Source organism: Rhipicephalus microplus, chromosome 2 (genome assembly GCF_043290135.1).
Source record: "Rhipicephalus microplus isolate Deutch F79 chromosome 2, USDA_Rmic, whole genome shotgun sequence".
In the NCBI taxonomy this organism is placed as follows: Eukaryota; Metazoa; Arthropoda; class Arachnida; order Ixodida; family Ixodidae; genus Rhipicephalus; species Rhipicephalus microplus.
The window spans coordinates 230472602-230499347 of record NC_134701.1 but is presented as its reverse complement, the minus strand read 5'-3'; the positions used below and the strand labels follow the sequence as shown (position 1 = coordinate 230499347).

General features: G+C 44.5%; 1 protein-coding gene across 1 annotated transcript in view; it reads left to right on the top strand.

Moving 5' to 3' along the window:
• The first annotated feature begins 1760 nt into the window (after nucleotides 1–1760).
• Nucleotides 1761–26746, top strand: part of LOC119170303 (MFS-type transporter SLC18B1) — a 29182-nt gene continuing 4196 nt past the window's right edge. Inside the window, exons 1-10 of the mRNA XM_037421433.2 lie at nucleotides 1761–2155; nucleotides 6760–6875; nucleotides 8642–8737; nucleotides 10420–10493; nucleotides 11205–11352; nucleotides 18804–18872; nucleotides 19443–19530; nucleotides 24111–24256; nucleotides 25618–25716; nucleotides 26182–26273. Coding sequence (XP_037277330.2) covers nucleotides 1915–2155; nucleotides 6760–6875; nucleotides 8642–8737; nucleotides 10420–10493; nucleotides 11205–11352; nucleotides 18804–18872; nucleotides 19443–19530; nucleotides 24111–24256; nucleotides 25618–25716; nucleotides 26182–26273 — 1169 coding nt within the window. The 5' untranslated portion in view covers nucleotides 1761–1914. The remainder of the gene's footprint in view (nucleotides 2156–6759; nucleotides 6876–8641; nucleotides 8738–10419; nucleotides 10494–11204; nucleotides 11353–18803; nucleotides 18873–19442; nucleotides 19531–24110; nucleotides 24257–25617; nucleotides 25717–26181; nucleotides 26274–26746) is intronic.

Sequence of the window (26746 nt, the reverse complement as noted above, 5' to 3'; positions counted from 1 at the left end):
GGCGTGGAAAGTTGCAGTTCCACGGAGGCGCGAATGGTAGAGGTGTGTGTACTGTTTCGATGCCAGCGCCCGTTAAAAAAAGGTTACATGGTTGAAATTTATGAAGTCCTCCACTGCGGCCTCCCTCATAGACATAGCATGGTTACGGGACGTAAAAAACCCCGATAATATTATTGCTCTTACTATCTTAATGGTCTAAATCGGCGCTGTTAAAAATAAGTAACGTAATTTTATGTTCGATGCACATGTCGCTTGCAGCATCTTTAGTAGTGTCTCAATAATGCACGATTCGGGCACAGTTCTTATCGTTGCGGTGTTCTATCACTCGTAAAGCAAGTTAATGTCCGAACATCCTACCCAATTCAGCCGATTCGCTAGCGCATTTAGTGAATATTATGCTAGTGGGAGAGCTATTCTGTAAAATAACACAGATTTGAAGGAAGTAAATCAAACGTATAACAAACTGATAAAAAGACGAAACATGGTTGCTTTATCAGTAAAGTTTCCTGTCCAGATTTTCTAAGCCTCCTTTATTGAACGCAGACACTTTCTGTAACTGCTGAAATGGTGGCGCCAAGGTTTCAAACAGGTGCACTAAGTTGATCATAATAAACTCGTAAATGAAACGATATAAAACAAATGTGCATTTAAAGTTCTGAAATTCGTTCAAGAGGCCATCGTTCCGACCACGCTGGGTGCCTTCATGCATTGAATGCAGTGCATGTGACTTGTCTTTCTGATTGATTAATTGATTGATTGACTGATATGCGGGGGTTTAACATCCAAAAACCACCTTATGATTATGAGAGATGCCGTAGTGGAGGGCTCCGGAAATTTCGACCACCTGGGGTTCTTTAAAGTGCACCCAAATCTGAGCACACGGGCCTACAACATTTCCGCCTTCGTCGAAAATGCAGCCGTCGCAGCCGGGATTCGATCCCGCGACCTGCGGGTCAGCAGCGGAGCACCTTAGCCACTAGACCACCGCGGCGGGGCTGTGACTTGCCTTTCTAAATATTTCTCTGTTGCTCGAAGCTACACATTCCTTGATACTATTGTGCATACTCAGAGCCAAACCACGAATGACGATCAACCATTGATTTGCACGTAAAGAAAAAAAAACTGCGTACGGCATGTTGCTTGTTGTTATAGTTGTCTTGCAAATAAATGTGTAGTTAGTACGAGGGAAGCGTTGAAAGTTCATAAACATGAACATTGTAACTGCAGGCGTTTGCTGTACGCAGAGTTTCGTAGGAAGCAGTCTTATGCGTATGTAGGGCCGTATTGCGGATTACAACGGATACTAAGCTGTACGTTAGTGAATCGTTTAATCAATTTGTTGCTTTGCTATGAATTGATAATAAAATCAGTGAAGTAGCCACATTTTTCGGACTACTCGTGACATTGCGAAATAACAGTACCATGTGCCTTAGCATGCTGGCTCACGTGTTATGAGCCCAATAAAATTACAAGTGAAAATTAAAAAAATAGAAGCACAAAAACAACGCAATCTGCAATAATGATAATAAAACTAATACGTGTAATGCTCCACTACGTTCGCGTGCCTGCCAAGACAATGAGCATATTGTCAGGCTGGATGACGTTTCCCCCTCACGCGTCAATAAAAGTATTGCCATATCAGCATGATTGATATTCAGTATGATTGATATTGTTTTTTGTAGTCGTTGTTTTTTACTTCTAGGTATGGCCTAGTAATCACTAGGGTATAAATCGGGGCTCGCGACGTTTCTCCCTCTCACTTTGCATGGGGTTATGCGTTATACCAGCTGACATTAGCCGCTGTGGCGCTGGCGGGCGTCTTTCTCCCCCTTATCTCTGCGTCCATCGCAGACGTTGGGGTGTAGCCGTTCCTTTCCAGCTACCGCCCCACTATTGCCAACCCTTTCACAGGTCATGGCGTCGCACGGACACAAGAACGGAAACATCGCGCGCAGCGGGAACGAGCGGTCGTTGAACATCCAAGAAAACGCGACGGGCCGCTCGAAAGTCGATGGTTCCTACGAAATAATCGAGTCGACGCCGAAGAGGAAGGAATCGGAGTGTCGCTTGGATTTAAGCCACCAGAAAGGACAGAGCGCTACGCAAAACAATGCCAATGGAGGGATCAACGGATCGACGCGTCTGCGTTCTAAAGGTGACGACGCGCAAACCTGTGAAGTAGTGAGTCACTTCCGTGTAGCCCCTTCATAGCGTTAATCATTGCTGTTAGTTGAAAGGTCTGATGCTGACCACAAGGTCGCGGGCTCAATACCAGCTGTGGCGGTCGCATTTCAATCGAGGCGTAATGCTAGCGGCCCCAGTGCTGTGTGATATCAGTGCACATTAAACACCAGATGGCCGAAATTTCGGAGCCCTCAACTACGGCGCGACTCTTAATCATATGGGGGTTTTCGCAGGCGAAACTCCCAGATATTCGTATCAGTTTAGTCACATTTCTGGTTTTCTTTGAATAGCGCAGCGCGTACAGCTGCAGAAGAAATGAAATTCTTTATTGTTCAGTAAGTTCTGATCAAGTTCTATGGAATGCGTACTACGTGCGGTAACTCTGGGCGAGTAAGCCAGGTTCGGAAGCGTCAACTACGTCTAGCGTGCATGAAGAGCGAGTCAGGCGTAAAAGAAAATTAGCCTGACGTAAGACATTGCCCAGAACAATGAAAGAAGCGAGACGGCCATACATCACAACCCACTGACTCTGACAGTGCATTCCAAGAACCCCATTTATAACCTTACATTTTCGAACACCCAAAACATTGTTCTAACTCGCAGGATGGATGTAATCAGAAGCGTTACACGTTCATGCTATAGGTCCGTGCAAGAACAGGCACAGGAGAGAAGTCGTGGCACCACAGATGACGGCTAACAGTGTGGTCGAAAGGATGATGGTCAGTCAGTCAACAAACTTTCTTCGGGTCGTAAGGAACTACAGAGACGTAGTTGCGGGCCACACCCACGTTGGAGCCGGAAGACCACGGTCCTCCGTCCGTTCGCGGGCCCTTTGAACATCCTTTAGTTTTTCATAAAGATCGCCGCTTTTGAGGTCTTCCTCGCAGTCCTCGCGTTTCTTAAAAGAGGCTTTTTGTAACGCTGAACAGCGCCAGAGCAAGTGCGCTAACGAGCAATACTCTTCATGGCACTCGGGACACTGTGGACCGATGTCGGGAGCAAAGCGACTGAACCTTCCACTCGACGGTAAACATGCCGTTCGAAACATCCTGAGGTTGTCCGATTGTGGCGTAGTCAGCTTTAATTGGGCGTGGGAGCGCGAATTTCGTGCGCCCAAGCTGATGGTGTTTCACTATTTCGGGAAACAGAGTAATTGGTCGAAGTTATGCACCAACCTAGATTGTCTGGCATATCGGGACCATCGTGGAATGTCAGCCCTGGCACTTGGTCATGAAGTATAGTTGATTCGAATTGGGTTTGCTGGAATATAGTACATTGATTTTCGTGTGCGTTGGGAACCACGGGATTGTTTGAAAGGCATCAAACTTTTTGCTTGATTATAGCTACAGCTTCTTTCGACATTAGACGAGATAGAAAGGCCGGATGTCTGATCCCGATTCATTGTACATGTAAGGCCGTGAGGGGTCGTTCATAACTAGCGATGACAGGAAAATTTATTTGCTCATTCCCAGGCGAGAAACGAACCTTTCAACGAGCACATGTGGTGGTCTATGTTAGAGGTAAAATCTGGTGTTTTAAGTAAAAAAAAAAGATATGATGAAGCCCGCCGCAGTGGAGGGCTGTTCGACCTCCCGGGGTTCTTTAACGGGCGCAGACACAACGCAGCACACGGGAATCTACAGCCTTTCGCCTTCCCTGAACTGCGGCTGTAGCGGCCTGGATGTAACCTGTGATCCTCCCAGACTCTCGATTTCTTCTTTATGCAAGTTATTCTATGGTTGACTCATTCATGCACTACTTCTATTGATATACCAGGCCTCAATCACTTGATGCATTTCTTTATCAAATATTGACGTGCAATTGCACGCTCGACAATGTAAAGATAGATTAGATGGTGGGTTCTGCGGTTTGCGATAACTTTTTTTTTTACTTTATCTTTGCTTAATGCAGCGACCCGTTTGTACTTGTTAGAAGTGGCCACAGCTAGATAGAATCTTGCACGTAGTACGTACACCACACACGTATACGACAATCAGAAACATTGTTGGTACACTTTCCGACACCCATTTTAGTCCGCTTGTTGTCTGTTACCCACACGTTTTCTTTTTTAACTGCACTGCATACATGACGTACCTATACCTTAATTACCTTCATTATTTTATTAGGTGCCTTCGATGCATGGTCATGACAAATGTAAAAAAACAATTTTATGTTTTGCTGGCTACTTATGAGACTCGTCCTTAAGCAAAGATTGGCGGTGATGTTATAGTTTAACATGTTGCGTGCCGAATCGCTAAACCCGAGGACGCAGGTTTGATTCCCGGCCATGGTGGTAGCATTTCAACGAGGAATAACTATTGAATCGGGTGCACTATCATGAGCAATACGAGTTCGAACGCGCGAGTGCATGGCCAAGAGCCTCAAAATACTGATAACGTGATACGAGGATGGCGCTGCCAAAACTGGAAAGGAAAGAAGTACGCTCTTCCACTGACTGTTTGCACTCTCGCATCATGATACCCGCATGATCGTTGCTGTGAAACGGCAGTTTATCGCGCGCCTCCGGCCGCTAGCAATGATAACATGAAAACAAAAAAAAAACACCGAAAACAAGGATGCGTATCAAAATACTCGGCGAACACCATCTAGATGTAATAAAAGCACGGCCTGTGCATCGTGGCCGGTTACGTCACAGCCGATGTTTTACAGCGAAAGCTGTTACGAGATCACAACTCGGATCACGCGCAGTAGCATTTTGTCCACCGCTGCTGCCGCCGCCGCCGGTGTCCGTAACCACATCGCGTGAAATGGAAAAAAAACCTGCACCAATGACACAGTGGGGCTTGAACCCTGGTCCGCTGGGTGCCAGCCTAATATACTACCACTGAGTTACGCCGGTGCTTGACTTGCTGTCAAACTTGCCTTAGGCAGGCTTGATGTCGGGAAAGCAATCCCATTAATACGACTTATAAAGCGTTTTACAACAGCGAAAGAACCAGTCCTCGCACAGTGCGATTAGCTTAACGAGTGAGTCGTCCAGTGCTTCAACCCATTACAAAATTCATGACTTCTTTGCACAAACACGTACACGGACACAAGGAAAAGAAGTAAACAACAAAGAGGTTGCGCCCGTGTTGTTTACCTCTTTTCCTTGTGTCCGTGTACGTTTTTGCGCAAAGAAGTTATGAATCAGTACCAACTCGCCCAACTTTCAGTACTGCCATTACAAAAGTTTCTTCTAGTTTCCCTATTAACTGTGTTGACCACCCACTTCAGCCATAATTCCTAATCGCGTCAGCCACTGCATTGGCACAAAATTCCTTGCAAGTGTTTAGCGGATACCATGGTTCTCAGAAGAATGACGAAAAATAGCATAGCGAATGCCGGCCTACTACCCAAGCGTTTATTGTTAATGCCCTAGTGGGTACCAAGCAAGTGTGCTTGCAGTAGTTACCCAATGAGTGTTTTGAAAAGGCTCTGAAAGGCCGCTCTTCTAGCTTTCGCTGTGACTGTGCTGCGCCATCCGCACAGGCCTGTCGTTCTTTTTTTTTTTTTTAAGGCGGTGGTTTTTGCTATCTGGCTGCACCTTTGGATATTTTTATGTGACACGCCACATTTTTGCTGCACTCCTTCGTGCTTGTTGCATTCATGAAGGAAGAAAAAACACGATGATTACGTCATGCAGCCAGCCTTGGTTATGCTTGGTTATGCCAACGTTTCTAAGAGGCGGCAGTGTCGGCACAACACATAACTTTTTACGTTAAGATCACACACGCAAAAAAAAAAAATGAGATTTGCCAAAGAATTAGGTTTTGGCACCCGGTAGCTTTTATTGAAAGCAAGCTTGTTCTGCGAAGATTGAAGATACAGTATGTTAGCTATTTTTCGGTAGCATATATACGGCAGCTCCAGTGCAGACCCACTGGCTCGCGGTGGAGGTTCATAAACAGAAATCAACAGGGAGTACTGAAATCTATCGCGTGCGCTGATGCTTATCACGTGCTTGACTGACACAGCAGTCTCAAACCACATTGCGCAGTGTTCCTTATGGTTGCAGTGCTCAGTCTTCCCCGTCTTCCCCCTCCTACTCCCCTTGGAAATCGTGCTCGCGCGAATCGTGGAAGACGAATAGATTCTCGTATACTCTCAATATAGCAAACTAGAAAATCACGTTGTTCACACCTACATTTATCTTTCTCCGTATTTCGATGTTACCTCACGTCCCTTAACATCATATCGTTGTTTTTGAGAGAGATAAAGATGCAAGGAAAAGTGGGGAGGGTTGTTTTTTAACGTAAGACACTAACACTGTTACCTTACCACAGTTGTCTTCTAAGGGGGAGGGGGGGCAGGTTTTACTTGGAACATGCACAATGTGCTGCCTTTACTTTTTGTTGGGTGATTTGGTGTACGCTCATAGTTGATTTTAAGGCGCGGAGAAACGCAACCACAAGAGAGATCACGACAGGTTCCGTGTTCGCTCTAGTGGTTCTGTTTTTTAGAGCTTTACCACCAATCCTGCAGCTTTTCAATTTGTTGTTTATAGTGGTACATTGACATCGTTTTGGTTGTTCTTTGTGTCTAATTTGTTTTTATGATTTTTTCGTGCTCTAGATATTTCCGTCTTGCCTGGCGTTGGTCGTGAACGGGCCGTGCTGGTGTTGCTGGCGCTGGGCAATTTCTGCGTCGGCGCTAGCATTTCATTGCAAGCACCCTTTTTCCCGCATGAGGTGAGTGCAGATGACGACATGGTTCCCCAGAAGTAGTACGAAAGGTACTGTCATATTGTAAGGAAAGAGAGAGAACTAAGGCCAAGAAAAGCACTGAATAACAGTGTTGAGGTTGGAGAAGGTATTTCAGCACGAGAGTAATTCGGCACGAGAGTAATTCGACAGGGGAGTAATTCTGCAAAAGAGTATTTTAGCAAAAGAGGTTAAATCAAAGGAGTAATTTTAGCTCGTCAATGCCCAACTCTGACGTACTCGAATGCAGGTAGGGAGGACTTGACAGGCCAATAAATGACGAGCACGAGCGGTCGTGTTCACCATTCGGCATTTCAGGGCTTTTCCGATTGTGGCTGCTGCTCATTTTCACCATGAGCGAGAGTGTTACACTGGAGCAGCACTGCTTCACTGCCTAAGCGAAATGGTGGATGATACAGCGTATGGAGACCGTGCGAATTATGAGAGTTGTGTGCAGTGAATCACGTACACGTGTACGCACATTACGTGCGCATGTTCTACCGATACACCTCAGTTACATTACATGGCGCAGGTGTTAGCTCTAGAGTGTGTATACGAATAAATACGTATCCAACAAGTGCATTACTCAAAACAACCGCTATTTGTTGGTCACGTGGTCACTTCGATCTGTTCCATGGCTTCATGGAATTTTCATCCCCCAAGCGGGTTTGCCGTCCAATGCAGAGAGTGTGGCGTTAAGCGTCTGGCGCTTGCGCGAAAGCAAAGCTCACCCAAATGAACGGTTGGCAACAACGTTGTAACTTATTAAAGCGCAGAGCACTGCTATGCTATCATATACTGCCATCGTTTGCTGTTTTAGCTTGACCTAACGCAGGCAAAACCCTGAATAGCACGGCCATCTGTAGCGTACAGGGCGCGTGTGCGTCAAGGCGAGCTCTTCCTCTTGCTCGACGAGTGCATTAATTGACGATAAGTGCGGAGCACTTGAAGGACCCTGGCCGTAATAAAAACAATAGAAAGAAAAGGGAAGCAAGTGAGTAATAAAAAGCGAGAAAAATAAAGGGCAAAAAAGAAAGAGAAAGGGCGCACTCGCCCATTTATCTGGTTGTAGCCTGATGAAGAAAGCCCCACAGATTTCGCGAGTTTGCTCAACAGCAAATCTGAGCAAGATACGGCTGTCCTTAATATCTTCAGTCATATGAGAACACCAGGGGCAGTGATTCACCTAGTGTGCGACTCTAGCAAATAGTTTGTGACTGGGACGGCTTTATGCTTTCCTTCCTTTCCCATGGAAGAGTATCAAGTACTCTGAATCATTACACTTATTCCAAACACACTTGTTTTCCTTTTCTGCCTGGTACGGCTTAATGCTCTCCGATAGCAAAGTACCACGTACTCTAAATCGTCATAGACTTATTCTAAAGAAACCAGTTATTTTTTAGTTGACGTCTAACACCTGTTCTGTTTGCGTGTCTCTCCCGTCTGTGTCAGTTTCGTTACATATATCTTTCTCTGATATATCTTTTTATGCATGCTTAATTAGTGGCTTCGAAAATACTGATGTAATACTGCTTATGCTCCTCCACGTGTCAGTTGCAGTAGGGTACAAAAAGTTAAGGACGATGTGGTATCCAACAATAAAACATTTGTTGGAAGTGTAGCGCTGTGCGTCCCTTCGTTGTCCACCTTTTGTCTTGTTTATTCATGATGTGATAGTTATGAAAAATTTGGCATGCCCGAATCATTTGTTACCCGACAGAATTGATTTCCGCTTTTTGTGTTTCCTTTCGCAGGCGGAGAGGAAAGGATCAAATTCCACCGAATATGGATTCGTCTTCAGCGTTTTCGAGCTCACCATATTTTTCTTCGGTCCCGTTTTCGCCAAAATTGTGAGTATTAAAACGATGTGGTTTCTAATAGGCAATGAAGTTGCGCGTTTCTTAAGGTTGCTGTAAGTTCTCAGCGCTTTCATTTTTCATCAAATCGGTGACAAACCCCCTGAAAGAAGCAATCATTTTTTTAGTCGACTTTGTCACACAAAGGAGGAGCAAGACAGGTTCATTGCACGTTAAGACGGCAATCAATGACGTAGAGTAAAATGACATGAGCTACACGTGGGCAACTGAACGTTGTGAATATCAATAAAAGGACAGTCAAATAACAATTTACGTAAGAGTCAATGCTCAATGTATGACAATATCTAAAACGACAACATTATCAACAGCAGTACCCTACTTACCAAAAAAATTAAGCTAAATGCATAAGAATACATCTGGCGCAGTAGGGCATTCTCAAAATGATTCCGACGACCTCAGACGAACCACCTATAATTATACGCTAGCAATTGATCTAGCTGTACTAAAGAACCTTCCGTGCAACGAGAGACGCAATAAAATTCTGCTTGTTCTGCTTTGTTTAATTCATGAAAAAAGAACCGCCGGACGTTACTATGGGGAAATGGCGCGAGTGGTTCCGAAATTCAATATTCACTCGCATTCCCCGCAGACAGAGGACCCCCTTGCCTGCACATACACACCTTCGCACAGACACATTCATTGAACGTAGTGGCCCCTGTTGCAGCAAAACTGGGCCCTGCTTTGAAAAAGATTATTATTAAAGGGCTGACGGGTGATGGCAACACCATATAGTGCAAGTTGACAAAGCAAGAAAAAAAAAAAGCTCCACCAACAGCTTTTAGTCGCCGCCACTTTAGCCACGTACATAGCCTTGTCTATTAACTTAACCACAACGTAAGCAATGATCCCCACTTTTGAGCACGAAGTACACTACGCGCCTTTATTTCGATGAAACAACACGTCGGATGAAACATTGGCATTTACCTCAAACACGACGACAAAGCAAGGTGACGCGAAACGCACATTCGGTATTTAAGGCAGTACAAGAATCGAAATCCGTGAAGTCAATCTCAGATCGCTTCTCCATTCTTCGCTTTGAGTCATAGTTGGGATAGTTACAGAGCACAGCGAAAAAACCTGGCAGCGAAAGTTTCGTAAAGAAGTTTCAGACAACCTAATGAAATGTGATTATTGCCCCTATTTCATTTTGGGAAACCGCAGAAGAATTTGTTAATTTTAAACATTAAAATAAATGCGCCATTGTTTAATACAACCTTAGGTAATGCGCAGAAACATCGCCTTCGAGAGATGGGCAGTGCTTTTTTGTGGACTCCGAGATGAGCGCGAGGCGGGGGGGGGGGGGGCGATTTAAACAGATATATTGCAAAGCTGACACGGAGGTCCGCGCCTTCTCACGTTTATTTGTCGAGCTTTGAATTCTGTATTTCCACACCGATCAAGTACTGTAAGGTAATGCTTGAATGCGTGAAAATTATGTCCACTGTTTGGGGCCTACTTACCTTGTAGCGTGTACGCATGGAGAATAAGGACATTGAGGCCTCGTGGGTGGAGCCTATATTTATTCCTAGGTTGTCACCGACTATAGAGATTTTATAGAAAAGGTGACGTTGCGTCGCTTGCCCAATAACTGTATATCAGGCGAGTTGGAAAACATAAGTGACGCTAATCAGCATGAACGTTGTCATTTACTGCAGGTGCCAATCGTGAAGCCGAGGTTCATGTTAGTCTCGGGTCTATTCTACGTGGGTTCGGCATGCGTACTTTTCGGGTAAGTTAAAGTCAATAGTTGCCTTTTTAATCGAAACATTGTCTCTGTCGCTAAACCTTCTGTCACGAAGCAATAGGTCTGCAGTTCGATACCCACGACAGCCACCACATATCGATCAGGGTGCTTTTGAGAAATTAGAATGCTGATGTGTCAACGCTACGCTATGTATACTCTTCTGTGACATCCGTCACACCCATTGCGTTTGAAACAGTGGTATTCTGGACAAGACCTCATAAGATTTTGTAGTATCTGAGATGATTGCATAAGCTAGAATTATTATGCAATAAAAGATGAGCCACAGATATACATGAGGCTCTTCTTAAAACATTTATATTAAAAAAAACACGCACAAGGCCAAGCTGAAAAGTAATGTCAAAGTAGAAAGAATACGCAAGGTATAAAAACAAGCTTTGTGTATAATAAACGTGAATATCACCTATATCATAATAAGTATAAATATTATTCAAGTGCACTGCTTAAGAATTACTTGATGTTATAAGTAAAAAAATATATGTTAAATGCGCTTGACGAATTGGGAAGGTATGGGCTACAGTGTAGTTTGGCTTCGGCACCTTCCCTTTACATTCAGTTCCGGTGCTGTTTTGTCGTTTCTTTGGACTTGTTGAGGTGGGGACGATTCATTTAGGCGCATTACTATGCCTTAATAGTGGTTCATGTGCATACACGTCTCTTTCCCTTCATATCCGCAAGGTTTTTGAACAAGTCTCCGCCGGGTGCCACATTTCTCAGCCTGGCCATCGCCACCAGGATCGCCGAGGGCATCGGCACCGCCGGATTCCAGACGGCCGTATTCTCCATAGTCGCCGCCGAGTTCCCACGTTCGCTGGCAACGTCTTACGTAAGCGCTGTATTAAATAGTGGCGAATCGTCACTAGCGTGAAGCACATTGCGAGGGTTTTTTTCTTTTTAAATCACATTTCCTATTGATTCATCAACGTATACGTGCATCATCTTCATTACGCAGTCAACGAGCTTGTGAGTGTTTTGCAGTTAATTTATGCTGAACAGCCCTTCATACGAAAGGCGTATGTGAACATTTTGCATGAACTCAATTCAGGTGCTGCCTTTAATGTACTCGGGGACTAAGGCTTTTCGGATGTCACTGTTGTGTTTGTAAATAATAATAATAATAATAATAATAATAATAATAATAATAATAATAATAATAATAATAATAATAATAATAATAATAATAATAATAATAATAATAATAATAATAATAATAATAAATGATGGTAATGATGCAATGTAGCGCACTGCACTGACATAGCAAAGTGCACGGGCCTGTAGCGTTCAAGCTCCATCAAAATGGGTGCACCGTGAATGCAATCGAACCCGCGCACTTGGGGTCGGCGAGTGAACACCGGTGTCTGTCTTCTGTATCTTATATTTCTACGTAACCCTATTCTCCGCCACCCTGCAGGCGTAACGATTTGAATGCGGCCTTGCACACTCCTCTACTGTCATTTCAATTTTTTTTCGTCTTTCTTTCTCATCCCTGCTCTCGTGTACTCGGGTTTTACTTCTCGCAAGAACATGAAAAGTGATACATACCACTGCTGCTGGAATATCGGTGAGAGTTTGACCCTTGCTATGGCCAGTCGTAAGTATCAAGCGTTCAAGACTCTGGACTTGACAAGCCGCGGATAGACGTTTGTGTTTGTGCACTGATTTGGTTTCCCTGCTCTTAGCCGCCAGCTGTTTGCATACCTCAGTTTACTTTTTTTTTCTATCCCAGCGCCAGCTCTCTGAGCAACGCCGCGGATGCGCCACTTTGTATATCCTCTCGAGATGCCCGCAGAAGTTACGGACTCGTACTTCGAAACGCGCTCATCGATTTATCGACGTGTCCTTCGCAGAAGGAAGAAGTCCCTGGGGTAGTATTTAGGTGGATTACATGCATTTGACCTGTAAGCTTGTGCTTACGTGCACCGAACTGAGATGAGCCACAGGAATATATTTCCTAGAGACTAGAGAAACTGAATTGATGGAGTAGGGCAGTCAGAATACGCTGCAGCGTGCTGTTAATACTTGGCCTGCGTGCTTTATGTAGGCAGGCTTTTCCGCCGCTGGCGCACTCTTCTTGGCCGCTTACAGCGATTGCTACAGCTCATCTTATTGTATAAAACGAGATTTAGGCCACGTAAGGTATAGTGCGTGTGGAAGCGGCAACCAACACTTTATCACGAGGTGACCTCAATAACTCACAGGGTCCAACTCTCTCTCCCTCTCTCTCCCTTTTTTTTTTTTTACACAGTAGATTGTGCTAATCCCCATACGAAAGCATTTCGTACTCATCTGGTTTTGCACGGCCCCGGGTAACAGTCCCCGTGTGACCAAACGTCGATGTCATAGGAAGACGTTATCATGTGGCGTCACGTTATGCGACATCATAGAGATATTATGATGGAGTCACGAATTTTGGCGATCTGCGGTGTCGCAGTGACGTCATGTGGTGCCGTCGTCACGTCATTGTGATTCCTTGTATCTCTCATGCTGATGCCGATGCCGGTGATGCTCCATTTCTTCTCGTTCGTCAAGACATCGAACTTTTTCATTTTAATAACGTGAAGTTAGTCTTTGCGATGAAATTTGTGCTACTTGGATGGAATGCGTGCTTGACTACCTTGCCACAATGAAGCGTAATTCTTTGAAGCACTAAAGGAATGGCTTATATTAGTGTCATCTCCAGACGATTATACGGCGTGGATTCTGTGTGTAATGTGAACGTAGTACCGCAAGAAGGGGCCAGCTTGTGTGCCTCTTTTAACTTGCAAAAAGCATACGCTTTATTCCGGCTTCGGAAGTGCAATTTTCGTGACTCACTGTTTTGAATAGAATATACAGCTTAAAAGCAACCTTCTCGGAGAGCGACTGCAGCAAATCTAAAATGCTCTATTGTCTTTGAGGATCAATGTTGAAAAGTCAATGTTAGAGCTGAAACTCACATCACATATTCCATGCTCAAGCAATCTGGGGCTCTACCAATAATTTTCAACTAAAGTACTACACATCGTGGTGCTGTGGTATCGAAGCTATGCCGTCGTACCGAGTGAAGTGATGGAATAGTGAAGGATGAGCAGCGGGTATATATACTCGCAAGCCCGGTTTACTACCCCACGCCGGAGAAAAGATGTCCGCTGCGTAGAGAAACTGCATGCGATCGGTCTCTGAAGCCTGCCGGCTTCAATAAACGTGTGTGAAATCTACATACCACTTTCGCAGCAAGTAAAGCCTGTGGATGCGGTCGTAGTGTTGTGTCACCAAGAAATATTTCTAATCTAAATGGTCTAGCATGAAATGAAGTTCAAAAAATTGGTTAACGCAATGTTTTTGCGTTAACCAAATCCGCTGGGGATTACCACTTAGTATCTACCGAGGAATCACGAGAATATGGGGCTATGGGGCTTATGGGGATATGGGGCTTTGTCATGCTGTGTTATACGGTTTTTTTCCTCTGTCCCAGCCACTTAGTGTACAACTGTACGTGGTAAATAAACTAAACTCAAACTCAAAAACTCTAACACAGATGGACAATTTTAACCCGCGGGCGTTAAGAAATCCCTGACACCGGTAGCGTGGACCCGACGAATGCAAAGAATAAATTTCAGGGTCCCAGCTGGAATCGAACCCAAGCATTCTGCGTGGCAATGAAGCACTTTACCACAGAGCTACGCCAGGTCTCGGAACTACTTTTCAAATAGACACTAATCTTCGTGAAACGTCAATAGTAGTTACAGGGCTGCCTACTCAATTTTGTAAACATTACATATGTACTCCCTTCATGCAGCCATCACGTCGGGTTAACGTCATTTGTGGTTAGTCGCCATGCGCTGAAGTTGATTTACGCAGCAGTGTCCAGGGCATGCATCCTCGCGAGCATCAGCGCTTAATATCAGCTTCTGGTGTTGCTGATATGCATGTTCCAGTTGAAATGGTTACGCAAGTAAGCGCAAAGAACTGGTTACATAAACATGTTTAACTCTTCAACATATGTGTGTGCGTGCAACATTTGTACATATATTTAGCGTGATTTCATGACGGGTCGCTCAACAAAAAAAAATTGCAACACGGTCACTTTCCCTCCACATGCTTCGCATAACGTTCATTCCCAGAGATCTGCCGATTTTTTTTTTTGTTAAATGTGTCGCTTTCGATAATTCACCGTTCATCTATAAAGTTATATAAAAGGTTAAGAGAGGACACTTCCATAGGCCCCTGCGGCTGATTTGTCTTCGCAGTGCACCAAACGGGTGTGGGGAAACTTTGCAGCCCCAGAGATGGCAGACCACAGAAAAGACTGTGCCAAAGGCGATTTAGTAGTGACTAGAAATATTATACGGTCTCCGAGACCACTTCTCCGTGCGTGCTTGTCTCTGAGGCTATAGTTTTTTTTAACGCGTCGTTCGCATGCATCGATGAGCTGCACCGCTAGAGCGGCAAGCATAAGATGTCTATGTGTGTCTATGACCAAACTTATTAAAACATGAGAATCATTGGAGGAGCCAAAACTTTTATTTTCAAGTGATATTGCTACATGCATGCATACTGAGATTCAAGGGTAAGCACGTGCCCACTTTGTTAATGTTCGATAAACGCAAGCACAAAGAGAGGTTCATTGCACTGCGAGACGCGAAAATACAGATGCCATATCATGATTATAAATAACACACAAGAAATAAACATATAGTAAACAATATAAGAAGAACCGCAGCAGAGTAAAACTGCAATAAACGCACACAACTACACATAGAGTGCACAGCAAGACTGGTTGCCTCAACATTTGACTCGGGCATGAACCGAAAAAAAAAATGTCGGGTACATTTCTTTTTTTCCTCATCTTCGCACTAAATTTCTCCTACACACTTCATATCGCTCTTTCGCGAAAAACAGTCACAAACGGTTGCTGCAGCAAAAACAAATCAATTTTAGGCGTCATGCAAGCCGTTAACGAGGCAGGAGTATTTACTCAAAGATTACGTCCTAGCTTTAGCAAGCAAACATTTTTCTAGATTCACCACTTCTCTCTTATTGCGCTAGTTAGAGCTTCAAGCAATTTTCGAACGCCACAGATAACATCACTGAGCATAGGTGTACCTTTAACGAAATCCCACTCATGCAATGGATTCGAATACGTGTAGCGGCACAACGAAAACCTAACAACGTGAGCGGCGACTCAATTTCTTGAGCCAAGAAACAATTTTCTCGCAAACGCGCTACGAAGCATTCCAAACAGTCTTTGAAGCAATCGACGAAAGCAGGACGCGAAGTGATAAGCACAAAAAAGATCTCTGCGCCGAACAGCACAATTCCAGAAATGTTAGGTTAAGGCTTCCATGAAAAAGTATTGATGGAGTTCGTACCTAGCAGCAGCCAAGCTGAGAGGCAGACGAAACAAGCGAAGACCACGACGCACGCCGGGCACGTTATCGCACATCTTTTATGGCATCTCCCTGCTGCCGCCCGTACTTCACTGCCTTAAATGCTCATGAACGCGACGCGTGACAACGTTGCCGTCGCGTCGACGCCATGTGCACTTCTCTCGCATCCGATTCATGCCTTGTCCCAGCCCGACGATATCGCACCGTACAATCGCAGACGATAAACACGGATTCAGGCCAATATCACAGTCGCAAGACCGCGTAGACGTATAATGCACTAGAAAAGGTACTGTAACTTGTGCGAGTGTTGTCTTGAAGCTGTGAGTGATGTGTTGCCATCGTACGGCTGCAGGGTGAAGCGGCCTAGCTCAGCCGTTTTTCGCCCCGAGTGACCACTCTTGTCATTTTCATGTTTCTCTATGGTTCATCGTTCACTTCGGGAGCCCAATCTGCTTACGCGTTCCACCAATCAAACTTTCAGCGGTGACTCGTAAAACTCGGACAACTCTCGTGTCGCCGGAGGCCACTATGCGTCCCATTTCGAATTTTTCAACGATGGCTGTTGCGTGCTCCAGTGGCAGAGGCACGCAGTTTCACCCGCTGCTGCTGCGATAGAGGAATAGCCCGAAAATCTGGCACTCCGCTGCAGGCGGTGACTCACTGACAGCTTCAATATTCAATGTTCCCATCGTCTCCGTAGCCATGGGACGCAACCAGGTCAGCGTGGGGAATGAAAGAGCTCTCGCCTTCTCTTCGGCCTGAAGAGATTTATCTGCGCCTCGCTTTTCACGCACGATATATATCTTTTCTGTCTGCCGGCGTTATTCGACTCGACAAGCGTGCGCACACTGACAAAAGGTAGCGCCGCACCTTCATCTTCGTCCCTCCACCTGCTTCTGTAGTCCCACTTCTCTGCAATTTTTGTCGTTATATGCCTCGTTCTATTTCGTGCTTTTGTGGGAGACGCTCGTTGCGTTCAAGAGGATACGGAAAGACAGTTCTCATAAAACGTTAGCTTTTCTTTTTAAATTTATTTCGGCTTGCAGCGGGTGACAGTAGCGCTGCATGATCAACACCTCTACGCTGGAGTTGTGTGCTTGCCCCCTCCATGCCCCCCCCCCCTTTTTTTTTTTCATGGACGTCTTTCTGAGGCAGTCAGTCGGTGACTGTTGACGGCGAGAAAGCATATTTGGGAGGCTTTCCTAAAACCTGCTCTATAATCGTGTTTCTTTTGTCCATTCGGACAGTGGGAGAAAAACACTGAGCCTCGCCAAGTTCGCATTTTCACCTACGGACAGAGAACGATGCTTGGAGGCACGCTAAAGGACGCGCATTGTCGCTGTCGAAAAGTGAACTCGATATTGTTCCTGGCGTGCGCCCCCAAATCAAGTAACACGCACATCGCTTGCCGTACACGCTCCAGTTTTCGTGTTTCTCCTCGCCTCTGCTCATTCTTTCCTTAACTCATCGGTCTATATTGTCCAATTGTTCACAGACACGAAGCAGAGGTCCTCAAGTGAAGCTGTCTACTGCTGTTCGTGTGCGTCTTTTTGTTTTACTATTTGGACACGTGTTATAGGTATACGGAAAAGTCCCATCAAGTGGGCAGCTCGCATTTCAATCCATATATCGTTTCTGCTCAGTTCGTACGTCCGCCTCGATGGAACAGGGGCGAGAGTGCTTGGCGGCTGACGAGAAGGTCGCGTGTTCGATCCTGGCCGTGGCTGCAGTCGCATTTCGATTGAGGCGTAATGGTAAAGGCCCCTGTACTGCGCGATATCAGTTCACGTTAAAGGACTCCAGATGGTCGAAGTTTCCGGAGCTCTCCAGAACGGAGTCTTTCATAATCATATCATAGTTTTGGGACTTAAAACCCCGGGTATTGTTACACAGTTCGTACCGGAAGTGGTGTATTTCTATGGTTAAACCCTTCGCGGTGACAAAGTTCACGGTCTTGAATCCCGACCATGGCGATCGCATTTCGATGAAGGTCGAATGCGATCGTGTACTTCACTTTATGTGCACGTTTAGAGCCACATGTAGTCGAAATTGCCTGTGCTCCCTACTACGGCGCCTCCCGTAATCGTAGAAGGCTCATCGGTCGTGAAACCCGACAAGTATTATTTCTATGTTAACACCTGTCAATTCAAACAACCACCGCTTTTTTTTTTCTACGTGTGGGTTAATGGGTGTAAAAAACGTCGTTCGTCTGACTGGGTCCATTACATTTTCAATCAAGCGGAAATTACGTTTTGTGGGCGTGCAATAAACCGTTTTTATAACCAACGAACGCCCCTTTCTGCGCTGCACATCTGTCCAACCAACGAAGGCAGCTCAGTGCATGTTGAAGAGCCCCAGATGGTCAAAATTACTGAAGCGCTCCCCAATACAGCGTCTCATAATCATACTGGGGTTCTGGGACGTAGAACCCTAGATAGCATTATTATTATTATTATTATTATTATTATTATTATTATTATTATTATTATTATTATTATTATTATTATTATTATCACATTGCAACACAGTCTTGAGTTTAGGCTGTTGTCGTACGGATTTCCTGCCAAATCCAAACAAGCCGTCCTTAAAATAATGTTCCCAGTTAATAATCTTCTTCTAACATTCTCAAGGCTAATCAAGCAACACAAATTTGTGGTCAGCTTCTTTCTATTTGAACATGAACAATCTCGCACTTTTTAAATGCCGTATTAAGGCTGCTTTTCAAGCTATCTTGTTGCCTGTGCAAATGATTCGCGAGACATTTCTAACGCTGATTGAGAAACGTGTATGAATAGGGCACGCAATGTTTACTGTTTTTAGTGTTCTGTTGGTGCGTATCTTTTTGACAGTTGCTGAAACACATGAGCGCTATACTGATTTTGCCCTTCGCACACATTTGTTGTCACAGTCAATCCAGCAAACGGTATTCGGTGCTGGTCTCGTCGCTGGCCCCACTGTAGGTGGTATTCTTTATCAGGTGTGTATTTATTTATTTATTTATTTATTTTTTATTTGCATTCTTCTGCCCCGTCCAAGCAGTTTCGGTGGAGCACTTACTTCTAAATATGTATTTTAAATGCTAGGAACATTCCAGAAGTCTTCTAAAAAAGTAATACTCCCACAAAGTTTGTTTCTGGTTGAAAGGTAGAGTTATATCAGATATTATATCATAACATAGCTTTCGTTACTTGAAATTCCAATTAACCTTCAGGATAACTAACGAAAATTAATTTGTCTAGTTAATTAAGACAGCGGATGGTTCCGTTGTGAGCAGCTGGTGTGATCATGGCACTTGGCGGAGCACATCTGAACCACGTGGTCCTTTCCACGTGGCCTCTGAAATTTGCTGCCACGAAGCATAGGCAGACCTATGTCACCATCATCATCATGGGTTCATCATAACCTATGAACGTTGACGCGTGAGAGCCATTATCCGAGAGTCACAGATGAGGGTCTCCTCTAATTTGTAATTTCTTCATTTACTTATTGATTCAGTGCCTAAATGTCACATCTGGGTGACAAATGATGAGTCTTTTCTGTCTCCCAGATTGGAGGATTCATGGCGCCTTTCGTCAGCATAGGCATCCTCCTGCTTGTATGTGACGTTCTCATCTATTTCCTGATGCCAGCCACCGGTAAGTGTTGAGTCGTTTGCTAACACATAATATTGAAATTAAACATAGATGCAACAAAGAAATTATAATTTGTGTATGTTCCCTTCATCGCTGCAGTAAACGCGAAGAAGAGGCGATGTTTCGCCATGAGTAAAGCCGGATATCCAGAATTCATATACATATTAAAAATAACTAATACAGCACCATCAAACTAATATAACCTACGAAACTATGATAAGTAAAAGCAACAAAACACCTCCAAACGTCAATAACAGAATAGTAACACTTAAAAAAAACAAGTCCGCAGATCACACACACAAATGAAAAAGCAATGAAACATTAAAAATAACGCAATAAAACTTGAAGCAGGTTCACTCACTTGACTTCGCGAAGATACGTTAAACAATCAAACTTAGGGCATATCATATTGCTATTTCATTACTTGACCTTGCCCTGTGGCAGTTTTGCCATCATCTGCTCTACATAACCAGTGTTAGTGACGTTAAATCAGTGAATTTTCTTCACATTTCAAGTCATAACATTTAAAGCCCTGGAGGGGAGTAATGTGGCTTGCCCGGTTTCTGCGGCACGTACATTATTAATCTTGTACCCATATGTCACATCACACATAACTTTGTTGCGCACATATATCTCGTGCTTTGATGCCATGCGTGATTTGAAGCTTCTTTACAGCCGTAATGGACCTACATCGTACCATCGGTAGCACCACACCACCAGTCGGGGTGCTCATGGGCCACTCATGACCTCTGTGCCACAAGAGAAAGAGAGGGAACTTTGTACATGTAACTGATTTGATATCCTGCACAGGTTGGGAAAATAGGGCTTGTTAAGAGGCAGGCCGCAAGTTAACCAGATATTAGCATCTGGTTTGCTACCCAGCACGTGGAGGTGGAGAACAAGGTCAAGAAAGAGTGTAAGGAGAGAGAGAAAAAAAGAAAAAGGAAACGCATGTGACGCAGGAGAAAACAAAACACACGCACACAGGAAGAGCGTTCCGGCTACAAACTTTCAGAGAGGCCGGGCTGGTCGATTGCAAAAAAAAAAAAACAGTAGTGCTTGCAAGACCTTCTGTGACGTTGCATTCTGACGATGGTGGGAAATTCTTTCCAACGGAAGAAATTCATTATCTAATTTCTTGAGCATGTTGAAAAGGTATAGTAGCTGCGCGCTATTATACTATTGGCAGTCAGAAACGATATGCCCAATATTTTTTGTTGCCACAGTAATCACAGGTGCCATCCCAATGCGGAAAAAGTAGGCGTTGGTAAACGAAACGCCCAACCACAGCCTGCTCAAAAGGTTCGCGTCTGCTCGGCGAAGCTTCGACAGGACTTCAAGGCTTAGCTTATATATATGGTAAAACGGGTGTAGCCGGGCATGCTTGACGTGAGGCTGAATCCATTGGGACGTGGTGCGTTGATGAGCAAACCAGCGGAGCTTCGGTGCAGCATCGGTCCTAGGAAGTGGTAGCATATAGTACTTCAAGGTCGTCTGCGTGGGCTGAGCAGGCAGCTTGATCGGCTCGTTCATTGCTGATGATTTCGCAGTGACTAGGTAACAACTGAAATGTAACTTGCTTCCATTGCTCAGTTAGGTAGTGTGCGAGCTCCACTGTCTCTATTACCAGCTGCTCATGTGGTCCGCGGCGAAAGACTGACAGTAGACAGCAGTGCCACCTTCGAGTCACAGGTAATAGTGCACTTGTATGTTGGTTGAAAAATGACCAATTGTAATGCTCTGCAAAGGGCTGCCCATTCTGGTGCCGTTGATGTTGTTGTGTGAGCTGTCTCGAATTTAGTCATCGTGACCAACTTTGGTATCACGAGTGCGCTGGTTGAGCTAATCGGCAGAACGGATCCGTCAGTGTAAACGTGTATGGAGTCTCTGTAGTTCTCATACAAGAGAAATCATGAGAGCTGCATTCTGATTACAACAAATCGGCTTTTTTTAGGCGCCCGGTATGGTATTTGGTTGAGCGAGGCACCATGGAGAAGTCCGAGGTCTAGCGGCAGGAGTGAAGGAAGTTGGTATCGGCTCACCATGAGCAGTCACTGCTTGGCAGTAAGATGTGCGTGGTCGGTTAGCTGGTAGAGAGGCTAGGTGATGGCGGGGACTTTGAGCAAGGTGTCGCGTATGTGTCCTCAGCCCTTCAACATCAATTTGAGTCTTGATGAGGTGGTCTTGCAATTTGAGTCATGCGATATAGTTGCCACTGTTGATGCACTTGGAGGCAAGCCTAGACAGATCCGGAGTGCTTGAGTCTGAACACTTTGAATCGTCCGTAAGCTTCTTTTACTTGCGTTGGTCAACGCAGGCAAGTTGTACTGAAGGAATCAAAGAAAAATAACCCTGTATAGTCGCAACATAGCCACTGAGGAATTCCCCATCTCTTTCCAACGAAGAACATGAACAGATTACAGATGCCCGTCAACCGCTTTTTCATGTATAATACATGAGGACCCCATGAGACGTCTCTGTCACTAATTACAGCAATGAACCTGTACGATCAGAGGTGAGGTATCCTTTCGCCGTTTAGCATTACGCAGTAGCTCTCTGTTGGTTTGCGCGTAAATGCCACAAATTCGCATTTCTCGGAGGAAATTTCCAGACCTCATTTACGCAGGTAAATTTTTACGCAGCTTAAGTGGCAGCTCTCAGAATTCGTGCTTGTAGCCGCAGACGTGTTACTGCAGACGTCCAAACGCAGCTGTCGTCCACGTACGTTAAGAATGTGACTGTGCTTGGCAGGTGTTCGTGAAGATCTATTCGCGTCAGGTTGAAGAACCCAGGACTCAATACACCACCCTGGGGAACACGACGGTGACTGTAACGTAGCGAAGTGGTGCCGTCCTCGGTTCTTACGAAAAAGTATCGCTCTGAAACGTAGCTGCATAGCAACTGAAAACTCCGACCGCCCACTCCTACCTGTTCGAGAGCGGGGAAGATAGCATCATGAGTGACGTTGCCATACGCCCATTTAACATGAAGGAATAAAAAGTGTAGACACGCTTACGACCTTTTCCGTGTTGTACGTAGGTGACCAGGTCGACGACGCCGTCAATTGATGACCGACCACGGCGAAACCTTGTTATAGCATTTGGGTAGATTTGAGGCTCCAGGTACCATTCTAGACGTCCTTGGATCATCCTTTCTATTACTCTGTCATATAACTATTGCCCATGCAATTGGGCGGTACGATGTGAGCACCAATAGTGACTTTTCCCGCAGGTCGCGGGATCGAATCCCGTCTGTGGCGGTTGCATTTTCGATGGAGGCAAAAATGCTGTAGCCCCGTGTGTTCGGATTTGGGTGCACACTAAAGAATCCCAGGTGGTCTAAATTTTCGGAGCCCTCCACTTCGGCGGCTCTCAATCATATGAACTTGGGATGTTAAACCCCACATACCAATCAATCGTGACTTTCCAAGCTTCAGTAATGGATTCAGATGGCTAGTCTTCCAGTTCACTGGGAGGGTGCCCTCTCGCCAGCATTGGTGTTATAACTCGAAATCAAAGATTTTAATATTTCCATAAGATCAAGTTATTGCAATTTAATATAGAGGAGGAGGTCCCGGAGTCGGAGACTAAATTGGGAGGTAGAGAAATTCTCGCATGCTCGCCAAGGTGACTCCATGCTCTGAAAATTCCACTGGGATCGGGCACCGATGTCTTTCTGCACAAATGCCGTCCTGTTTTAAGCTCATGAATTGAAAAAAGGTAGGTCCATGCGGTGATAAAGTAACTTCCGACTGTCACGCGAGGGCGTGCAGTCTTTGTGATCTGTCAGCTGACGAGATAATTTGGCACAGAACTCTTCTGCCACGTAGACTTCTGATTGCTGTTGAGACAGGGGTAGAGTTTTGAATGGAAGCCGATGGAGCCTGGTTATTCTAATAAGTCGTCCTTTAAGGTGGGTTATTCTTTTGTATTTTTTGGTCATTGCCAAAAATCCTTCATTCGCCGTAAAACTCCAAGACTGCGATCACTTTACAATGTGTGGTTATGGACGCATGTTAGCAATCAAACGGGAATGCTAAGAACTTTCATCAACGCTAGCATAAAAATAAAATGTGAATGCTAAGAACCTTAATCAACGCTGTTCATACTATATGGGGTTGAGTATCTCCCTATTTTGCTACCAACATCAAGTGATGTCGAATCTTGTGCTAGGCGACTCTTAGCACACACCGTTTTTTTTTTTCTTTTTTGCAAAACACAGTGGGACGACCTTAATACATTGGTTCTATGTTCATCTTTAGTTATTTCAATCAAACACATTATTATTCATTTACAGAACCTCCAATAAATATTTCATTATTTCACAAAACATAACTTGCTCTATAAAATGTTTTTGGACCACAAAAATTCAACTGCAGTTCTTGCTGAAGTCTTCGTGATGTCCTTACAACTAAGGAGGCTTCTTGGCCTACAGAAGTACCTTCTCTGGTATATAAACCTTACAGAAGCATTTCCCTGTTCTAGACAAGTTATGAGGGCAGAGTCCAACTGCAAGTTACTAGCGACTAGTTAATATACATATAGTTACACCAACTAATCAGCCACTTATCCTGCACAATGCAGAGGGACCTAACGAGCTGAACCAGAAGACGGGAGACATGCTCAAGTTCTGGGGAAACACCGGCATTATTCTAGATGCGTACTGCGTCTTCTGCACATTCGTGATCATCGGTTACAATGCGGCCGTCCTCGAGCCTCACCTCAGACAGGTACGTTTTATCTTCTCAGTAATGTCCGCTGTATTTTTCGCTACGCTCTATCACTAAAGCTTACGGGTCAAAGCATGAATGACCGGCAGCTATAGCACCCGTAGTCATTTTAGGATAGCTTTAAACGGCCAGTGTTACGCGCACCAACTTTAGTGGCTATAGCCTAGCGGCACGGTGTCCACAGGGAACTGAAGCAATTAAGGAGCGACTTAGAAGGCGATAAGATCGGGGCCCAGTTACGATATCGCGTTCTGCTCTTAAAGGTGACGCAGAATCATCCTTCTATTTTGTTGTCAGGTACAGTTTGCGACCTCGTGCACGAAAAAACATTATAGAAACTCGCAGGCTTCCTTACGCATTCGCCTGAGGTTACTTGGAGCTAGGGAAAAGTCGCCATCTTTTACTCCTTCTCAGTCGATCGTATTAAGCTTTCCTCCCCCGACAAAAGCTTTTGCGCCCCGCGTGCCTTTGCAGCATTGCCTCCGAGAGTGTCCCAACTTCACCAAGTGATGTGATGAGACAATTTCATCACATGACGTCATGTTAAGTGACGCATTACAGCAACGCCATGGTGACGACGTCCTGATGATGTCACAATGTCTCCCATCTGTGACGTCACAATGTCGCATGTTGTGGTCATGAGGCCAGAATGCGTGATCACGTGGCTTTTTTGTATCATTTATGTTGACGCCGACGGTCACTTTCCACGTGCGAACAGGCGCTTAGGGTTTTTGCTTTAACAAACAATAGATAATGTTCACCTCACTACGCCGCATACAGAATATCTACAGCTACAGAATATCTACTAAACAGTGGCCAAAACTATCGGAGAGCTTTTTTAGAGCCCAGGAAGGTCTCGTACATCAAGATATGCACAACGACCAATCAAATCAAGTTAAGACGGTTTTCATTATAGTTCATTGTCCGGAATATTGATAAGACCAACGTCAATTACAGCTCATTATGGTGTCTCAAATGTTTCAAAAGGAAGCTCAAATGTAGAAAATATGTGACTATTCTTGTCAATAGCGTAAAAACGAACAAAACAAAAATACTTTCATCAACTGCAACGTTTTTTTTTTACACTGCAAGTGCGCAATATTTATAAATACATACTCCCATAAACACATTCTCCCCTAATTGTGCGATTTCTGTTCTGTAGGCTAACGCTATAATATCTAAAGCATACTTTTTGTGCAAACATAAAGCTTTTAAAATATGCTAACGAATGTAGCCCACTACAAGCGCGTATGCTTGCTAATAAAAAAAATGCAATGTGCTAGCGAAAATGCGTTCTCTGGTGCCTTCCATATTGGTTACGTATCGCTTGACTGGTTTAGTGTATGTCACTATTGTTACAGTTCAATTTGGAGCCGTACATGGTTGGTTTGGTGTTCGTGCTCAATGGCATTGTGTACGCCTGCACTGCCTGGATTTGGGGAAAGGTTGCCGACAAAACGGTAAGTATTCTGTCCATTTCTTTTTTTTTTTTTACGGAAAGGTCTAATCTAACGTGATTGAAGACAACTCATATTTCCTAACATTCGCTTTGTAAGTAACTCACTGAACCGCGTAGGTCACTGTATGGGGACGTTGCGGCCATTCCAATATACAACGGATCTAGCTTTTGAGACGCAGCTCTGATGCGCCTGGTGCTTCGTAGTAGTCCTTCGTAGTGCATCACCGTAACGATATATCTCCCGACTCGCAAACCTCCAGTCATGCGATGTCCTTCTTCTTTTACTGAAGTCAGCTGTATTCATTTCCATTCGTTCGTAATTACAATTCAGTTGAAAGTAACAGATGTCTCTCATACTTGTCCCGTATGTCCCCTTTGTTTTCCCTGTAAAAATACGCTGACCTCGCCTTCTTACGTTTACGAACATAACCTTATAGGTTGTAATTGCTGCTCTTTCAACTTGCAGGTTCGCACCAAAGAGCTCTGCATTGTGGCCTGCCTCATGCTGTGTGCGAGCCTGCTATTGCTCGGACCTGCGCCATTTCTTCCATTTCCAACGTACGTATTTATTTAAAATGTTTCATTGCCATCCACTTTCACTAGCCGCACAGTTTCTGAAACTTATGCAACAAAAAGCTGTATGCAACATTCTGAAAAAAAAAATGATGCATTTAATCATTCAAAAGTTTCTCAAATAGTCAATAGTCTGTCACACCACATAAAAGTGCGCATCCGTAATTAGCAACTAAAATACACTATCAATGCACTAGAATTAAGAAACATAGAGTGAACATAAGTTTAGTATACATCTTAAAGATATGTGGCCCTATGGGTAGTGTATCAAAAAATGCCTATATATTGTCAGTGCTACACTGACGTTAATCTGAATGAGTGCTTGTAAGGAGCGTAGTAGTGTAATGAATTCGTGATTATACGATAATATCTTATAATTTGCTGTAACTGGTCCTACAGAAAGTTTAACACACGCTTACATTTCATTTCTGAAATCATCCTATACGGGGCAACGCAAG